This window comes from Balaenoptera musculus, chromosome 9 (assembly GCF_009873245.2).
Source record: "Balaenoptera musculus isolate JJ_BM4_2016_0621 chromosome 9, mBalMus1.pri.v3, whole genome shotgun sequence".
Taxonomy (NCBI): Eukaryota; Metazoa; Chordata; class Mammalia; order Artiodactyla; family Balaenopteridae; genus Balaenoptera; species Balaenoptera musculus.
The window spans coordinates 318,160-325,916 of NC_045793.1; the positions used below are offsets into that span (position 1 = coordinate 318,160).

Sequence of the window (7,757 nt, forward strand, 5' to 3'; positions counted from 1 at the left end):
AAATGGGACCTAATGAAACTTAAAAGCTTTTGCACAGCAAAGGAAACCATAAACAAGACGAAAAGACGACCCTCAGAATGGGAGAAAATATTTGCAAGTGAATCAACGAACAAAGGATTTATCTCCAAAATATATAAACAGCTCATTCAGCTCAATATTAAAGAAACAAACACCCCAATCCAAAAATGGGCAGAAGATCTAAATAGGCATTTCTCCAAAGAAGACATATAGACAGCCACGAAGCACATGAAAAGATGCTCAACATCATTAATTATTAGAGAAATGCAAATCAGAACTACAATGAGGTATCACCTCACACCAGTTAGAATGGGCTTCGTCAGAAAATCTACAAACAACAAATGCTGCAGAGGGTGTGGAGAAAAGGGAACCCTCTTGCACTGTTGGTAGGAATGTAAATTGATACAGCCACTATGGAGAACAGTGTGGAGGTTCCTTAAAAAACTAAAAATAGAATTACCATTTGACCCAGCAATCCCACTACTGGGCATATACACTGAGAAAACCATAATTCAAAAAGACACATGCACCCCAATGTTCATTGCAGCACCGTTTACAATAGCCAGGACATGGAAGCAAGCTAAGTGTCCATCAACAGATGAAGGGATAAAGAAGATGTGGCACATACATACAATGGAATATTAGCCATAAAAAGGAACGAAATTGAGTCATGTGTAGAGACGTGGATGGATCTAGAGACTGCCATACAGAGTGAAGTAAGTCAGAAAGAGAAAAATAAATATCGTATATTAACACATACATATGGAACCTAGAAAAATGGTACAGATGAACCGGTTTACAGGGCAAAAATTGAGACATAGATGTAGAGAACAAACATACGGACACCAAGGGGGGAAAGTGGTGGGGGGGTGGTGGTGGGATGAATTGGGAGATTGGGATTGACATGTATACACTGATGTGTATAAAATGGATGACTACTGGTAACTGACTATACTGCTGAACTGAATGAATAAGCATTTTCAGAACTCTAATGAAAAACTGATGAATTCATAAAAGTGCTAACAAAAGATCAACATGAAAAAAAAATTAATTACATGGGACTGAGTGAACTGATGAGGATGATTATAATTTTTGTGACTTTGAATAAAAAAAAAAATCCTACAAGGACTCAGAGGCAAAAAATATACAAATCAATTTTCACTGCAAAGTAAAGGAGCTGTTATAGTGGAGGATTACTGGACTGAATGTCAATATTATGACATAGTATGAGTGTGTTTCGTGTTTGGTAATTGCAATCATTGTTGCTTTTGTTGTGGTCATCCATTTACAATGCTTGGTGTCAGTTTATTTGTCTCTTGTAAAAATAAAATACAGTGTGTGTGTGTGTGTGTGTGTGTGTGTGTGTGTGTGTGAAAAAAAATAAAATGGATGACTACTAAGAACCTGCTGTATAAAAAAATAAATAAAATAAAATTCAAAAATTCAAAAAAAAAAAAAAAGGAAAGAAAATGTAAGGGACCGGTGTAGAAGATGACAGCGGTCAGGAAGTTGGTGAGCTTAAAAATAAATGGAGGGCAGCGAGGGCACTAATTTCCTAATCCATATTATTAACATTATAAAAGTGGATGATAGAAAAAAAAAAGGAATAGGAGGGAAGGTACGAAGAAATGCATGCAAACTAAATTCCTCGTCTTTTAGCGGGAATCCACAGACAAGCGGAACGACTACAGTTCACAGTTAGTGAGTTAATAACACCATTCTAAGCACTTTTATTTGTAGAACCTCATCCAATCCTACTAGTACTGTCCAGATTTATTCGCTGGGAAATAGATACGTCGGTAACTTTCCCACGGTCGCACGCGCAGCCAGAATTTCAGTCCCGGCCCTGGTGAGACCTCCGCCCGTGAGGAGGTGGACGGTCCCGGCGGGGACGGGCCTCCCCGCGCGGCGTTCGCACCCACCTTTCCGGGCTCCATCGCCGCGCGCAAGACCGGGCGGCCGTGCTGAGGGCAGGCCCCGGGAGGAGACACCCCGGCGCCCGCACCCTTGGCCGGGTCGGCGTCCCGCCTCCTAGCAACCCGCAGGCTGGGCAGCTGAACGCCAAGCGACCGTCGGCCCAGCGTGCCCCGCGGCCGCCCCCAGCGCGCCTGCGCCTCCCCGCCTCCTGGCAACTGGTAGGAGGGGCAGCGGAGCGCAGAGCAACCGCCGGACCGGCATGCCCCGCGGCGCGCCTGCGCCTCCCCGCCTTCTAGCAACAGACAGGCGGGGCAGTGGAGCGCCGAGCGACCGCCGGCCCGGCAAGCCGCGCGGCTGCCCCCAGCGCGCCTGCGCTTCCCCGCCTCCTAGCAACCGACAGGTGGGGCCGCAGAGCGCTGAGACACCGCCAGCCCGGGACTACCGGGAGGCCCAAAGGAAGCGGGGGGAGGTGCAGAAGGAGGCTGAGCGCTGCCGGGACTCCCGCCGGGTGGGATGTGTGGTTCGGGGGCGCGGGGTCTCCCGCCTGTTGTGAGGCCCGGCGGTGCTCGGGGCGGGGAAGAAGCCGGGCTGAGCCCGCGGGCTACCGGCAGGACCGGAGCTGCAGCAGGGAAACAGGCAAACCCGCCTTTCGAAGCGGGAGCGGAGGGAGCTTTCCTTCCGCGGAGGTTCTCGATCCTCGCGTTACTTTGCCTGCGGTTGTCGTTTGGTTAGGACGCACTCTGCAGGATTGGTAGGAATCACAAAGTATCTGAAAAAGAAATTGTTGAAAGACGCAGTTTTTATACAAATCAAGAGACGAGAGGACTGAAATACTAAGACACATGGTCTGCATCTCACATTTATCTTACCACAACTATTTTCTTTAAAGCTTAAAATAAAAGCCAGCCATGCAAGGCTGGAGAGGTGTGGGTCCCACTCCCGTGATGCACGTTATAACTGACATTTAGCCCTGATTCTTCAAACTGTTTCGCGTCTGTTTAGCCTGCAAATGTTACTTAGAAAACATTCCACTTACCGTTTTCACACGAGAGAGAGAGAGAGAAGGCTCTCAAATCGTGTGCTAAGGAGCACCTCGGTGAGCGTGTTATTAGGGGTCTGTGCTTTTGATGTCATGGTTTTTCTGTAAACACACTACTTTGCAGACGTTGTGCTTTTGAGTCACGTGCTATTACGGTTTATGGATCAATCTACTTTCCTCCGGATATAAAAGCCATTTACTCAGCTCCTTGCCTTAGAGAAGTTAATAACAGATCCAATCGTCCTTTTATATTTAATTGTGCTCTGGTTTTGGAGTTTCCACTACTACCTTTTTCATTTTCACCCAGCAGGGGCTTAGGAAGAACTAAACAGGAAAGGAGGGCAGGAAGGGTAATTTCAGTGATAGCTATGATTTATTTAGGAACTGCTCCAAAGGAGGCACCAAACTGAAACCTTCCCCTTGGTAATTCGTTTAATTCTCATAGCGTCCCTGTGAGATAGGCATGTTACTGTTTTTCAGATGAGGAGACTGAGGGCCAGAAAGATTAATTCATTTGCCTAAACTCAGAAAGCTAGGGTGGTGGATGGTCTGACGCCAAAGTGCATTCTCTTAACCACTGGGTAACTCTCTGTCAGCTGAGAAAACAGCTCATACTGGGAAAGCTTCAGACTGTTGACTGTAATGACAAAGTCATCAGCCACGGTATTAGATTAAGTCACGGACATGCACACTGCATGAATGAGCTGGGCTTGGCCCTGGAACCCTTGGAACCCTTCTCCTTCCCCTCCCGAGTGCAGTCAAAACTCCTGTCAAGATGTGTCTTGAGTGTCTTCCTCATTTTTTTCCACTCCAGCCCCACCAATCCATCCTCCATTGCAGGCAGCAATCCAACAGGTGACTCACCTCACTCCCTGCTTCTGTCTCCACCTGGCTCTCACTCGGTTGCACTCTTTTGTCGCCAAACAGAATGATTTAGGGTTCCCCAAATGCACCATATTCACAGGGCTATCTCCTCTCTCTCACCATCCCCACAATATTTGCCAAATAAATGTCAAAAGAAGAAGTTAAAACAATCTTTCTCTCCTCGGACTTCTTAAAACAATTATTTTCTAAGTAACTTATTTGCCAATCACATTTTATCTTGTGATGTTTCTTCTATCATCTTTATTCAATAGATGACTCACAAGTTCATTTGATGACATGGGGACTGTTAGAGTGCTGGAGACAGATAAATAAAACACTGCCTGGACCTCTAGTCGCTCATAATCACCAGGAGCGAGAAATATGCAAACAATTATTAAATAATGTGAAAGTGTAAGAGCTACTCATAAAATGCAGTGCATGAGGAAGTGGCAAAGTGTGCCTGGAGGAAAGGAATGAGGATGGGAAGGGCCTCATTTCAGGTGGACCTTGAAGTGCAAAAAACCCAGGCAGAGACCTGCAGAGAACATCTTAGGGGAAAAGAAATATGGGTGCAAGTGCAGAGGGAGGGAGAGGTTTGGAGAGTTTAGGAAATGTAATAATTGTATCTGTAACAGTGCTGTCCAGTAGAAATATAATATGGGCCACAGGTGTGATTATAAATTATCTAGTAGCCACATCTTAAGAAGCGAAAGGGGCTTCCCTGGGGGCACAGTGGTTAAGAGTCCGCCTGCCAATGCAGGTGACACGGGTTCGAGCCCTGGTCTGGGAAGATCCCACGTGCCACGGAGCAACGAAGCCCGTGCACCACAGCTACTGAGCCTGCACTCTAGAGCCCGCGAGCCACAACTACTGAGCCTACGTGCCTACAGCCCGTGCTCCACAACAAAAGCCACCGCAATGAGAAGCCCATGCACCACAACGAAGAGTAGCCCCCGCTCGACGCAACTAGAGAAAGCCCGCGCGCAGCAACGAAGACCCAACGCAGCCAAAAATAAAATTAATTAATTAATTAATTAAAAATAATAAAAAATAAAAAGTGAAAAACACAGATGAAATCAAATTTAATAAAATATTATATTTAACCAAATATATACAAAATATTATCATTTTGTCATTTAAATTATATTTAAAATATTGAGTTGTTTTATACTTTTTTAATACTGGCCTCGAAATCCATTGTGTATTTTGTACTGACAGCACACCTCAGTTCAGACTGGCCCCGTTTCCTGGGCTCACAGCCCCACGTGGCCAGTGGCTTCCACACTGGGCAGTGCAGGTCAGAACACAGGGTGTGTGAGTGGGGCGGGATGGCAGGAGACAAGGCTGGAAAGGGGGACGGGGCCAGTTTGTCAAGGGCCTTGGAAGGCTCGATGTAAAGATTGAAAGTGTTAGGCTGGGCAGTGATAAGTCATTAATGTGGGAAGAGAAGGCTGTGGCTGAAGGGTGGGTGGGTGGAGAACTCCTGAAGCCCAGAGACTAGGTGGCGGCTTGGTGGCCTTTGTGCTCTGTTCAGCCTCGTGGCCTTTGTGCGGGCTGCTTCTCCGCCTGGATCCCTGCAGCTTTACCCCCTGCTCACGCCAGAGCCTCGTCTGCTCCACCTGTGTCTGATTTGTTTGTCACAGTCTCCCATATCCTCTTCCCTGTAATTTAAAAATGTATGTCCAGCTCCCTCACTAGCCTATAAACCAGTACAGTTGCAGGTTGTGATAGAAACAAAAGATTTTTTTTTTTTCACAGTAATAAGTAACTTTGTTACAAAAGTCACATCACCATAGTGTCACTGTAGTGTGTGGATATGAAACCTACCTGCCATGTTAACTAAGGGCTGGTGAGAAGTCACTAGCAGAGTGTTTTACTGCCTGCAGTAAAAGTGGGAATTACAGGGTACCTACTCTGTAGGGGTTGTGAGGATTGAAGGAGTAATTCTGTAAAATAGTGAGCATTTTGTGTCTGGCGCAAACTGAGCAGTCAGTAAAAGTTAGTTATTAACACTTTTATTATTGTTGTTCTTATAGGTTATCGCCTAAACAATAAGCATTTAGAGATGAAAATGGGTGGGATACCAAAACTATAGGCTTCCTTTGTAAATTCACAAATTATCCACTACCATATGAAACCATAATTGGAGCACATTTTGGAATTTCAGAGGGCCCATCAACACCCCTTTCTTCTCTCAACCCACAAAGAGACTGTAGTGGTAGAACCCTAAATGCCCCTCGAGTCCGTGGTCCACTCTCCTTGAGACTGTGATGATTTCAGGCCTGAGACTAGCTTACTAATCAGCTGAGTCAGAAAGGAGATTATCCTTAGTGGGCCTAACACCAAAAGAGGTGATGCTTCAGAGAGACACTCCTGCTGCCCTGGGAGAAGATGAAGCAAACGGCCATGTCAGGAGGGGCCACGTGGAGGAAGCCAAGGGGGACCCCTGACTGTCAGCCCCCAGAAATCAGGACCTGAGTCCTACAACTGCAATGAACTTGGGAGAGGATCTCAGGTGAGGGTCTCCAAGAAGACCACAGCTCAGCCAACGCTTGACTTGCCTCTCTAGGCCTGAGCAGAAGGGCCCAGCCAGGCCGCGCAGGTACCATCTTCGTTATCGGTGAACACGGAAATAGGGCTTGTGACTCAGTACTCGGCTCCAGTTGGGGACTCTAATATGTACCGCCTAATTCAGACTCCTCCATGAACATCAGGTCTTCCCTCACAGGCACAGAGCTGCTTCGGGGCTCCTGAGCTGTACTCAGTAGATAAGTTTCGTCATGGAGACAAGCCTAGACAGCATTAACTCACTGCCACAGAAGGCCTCCCACAGGTGGAGACATACAAACCAGGTTTTGAAAGATGAATAGGAGTTTTGCATAAGGACAGAAGGAGAAGGATAGTTCGGACACAGAGAACAGCAGTGCAGGTGCAGAGGCACAGAGAGAGAAGACAGAGTGGTTTGGGGAGAGTGAGAAGCAGTGCGACCGTGCAGAGCACAGACGCTGGTGGGGTGGGGGTGGGTGCGAGGTGAGACGCAGGGTCAGAGCTCTGCTTGTTCTGCAGCGGATCTTTTTTTTATTATTATTATATTTAGTTTAGTTGGCTGAGTTGGGTCTTAGTTGCGGCACACGGAATCTTCATTGCGGCGTGCAGGATCTTTAGTCGCGGCATGCAAACTCTTTAGTAGCGGCATGTGGGATCAAGTTCCCTAACCAGGGATCGAACCTGGGCTCCCTTCTTTTGGGAGCGTGGAGTCTTAGCCACCGGACCACCAGGGATGTCCCTGCAGAGGATCTTTAATTTCACAGCAGAAGCAAAAGAAACAGTTCATAAGCAGGGAAGAGATTCAATCAAATCTGCATTTTATATTGGCCATTTGATAGAAATAGGGACTTTAAAAAATAATTTTCAAAATAATTTCAAATTTAGAGAAAATATTTGAGTACAAAAGTCTCCATCACCCAGATCATACAGCATGTGCTTCCGCTCGCCTGTCCCTGTCTCACACTTATCATCTATCTACACACACACCCATCATCACTGGTCTTTCTCTGAGTCATTTGACAAAGAGCTTCAGGTATGACTACTCATCACCCTGAAATACTCCAGTGCCTACTTCCCCAAAACAAGGACAGCCCCTGCTCCACAACCCTCCCAGTCCAGAAGTAAAGATTGATACAACTCTGCTGTCTAATGCACAGACTGTCCCCCAAATATTTCTTTTCCTTTGTGGCCCAGATCCCACTCGGGAACATACATTGCATGTAGTTGTGTCTCTTGTTTCCTGCGATCCGGGGTAATTACAGTTCCTCAGTAAGAAAACAGGGGCCCCTAACACTTCACCTGTCCAGTGAGCCCCCGGGCCACACCTGGATCAAGCTTTCTGGCAGAAACGCCCAGACATGCTGCTCTACTC

At 46.7% G+C, this 7,757-nt stretch overlaps 1 protein-coding gene across 2 annotated transcripts in view; it reads right to left on the reverse strand.

Annotated features, from left to right (window-relative positions):
• The window catches only part of DYNC2I1 (dynein 2 intermediate chain 1), a 49,750-nt gene extending 47,629 nt beyond the window's left edge, over positions 1-2,121 (reverse strand). For both annotated transcript variants that reach the window (XM_036864147.1, XM_036864146.1), the window contains exon 1: positions 1,941-2,121. In XM_036864147.1, the coding sequence (XP_036720042.1) occupies positions 1,941-1,955 (15 nt within the window). In that variant the 5' untranslated portion in view covers positions 1,956-2,121. The remainder of the gene's footprint in view (positions 1-1,940) is intronic.
• Between the last annotated feature and the right edge of the window lie 5,636 nt (positions 2,122-7,757).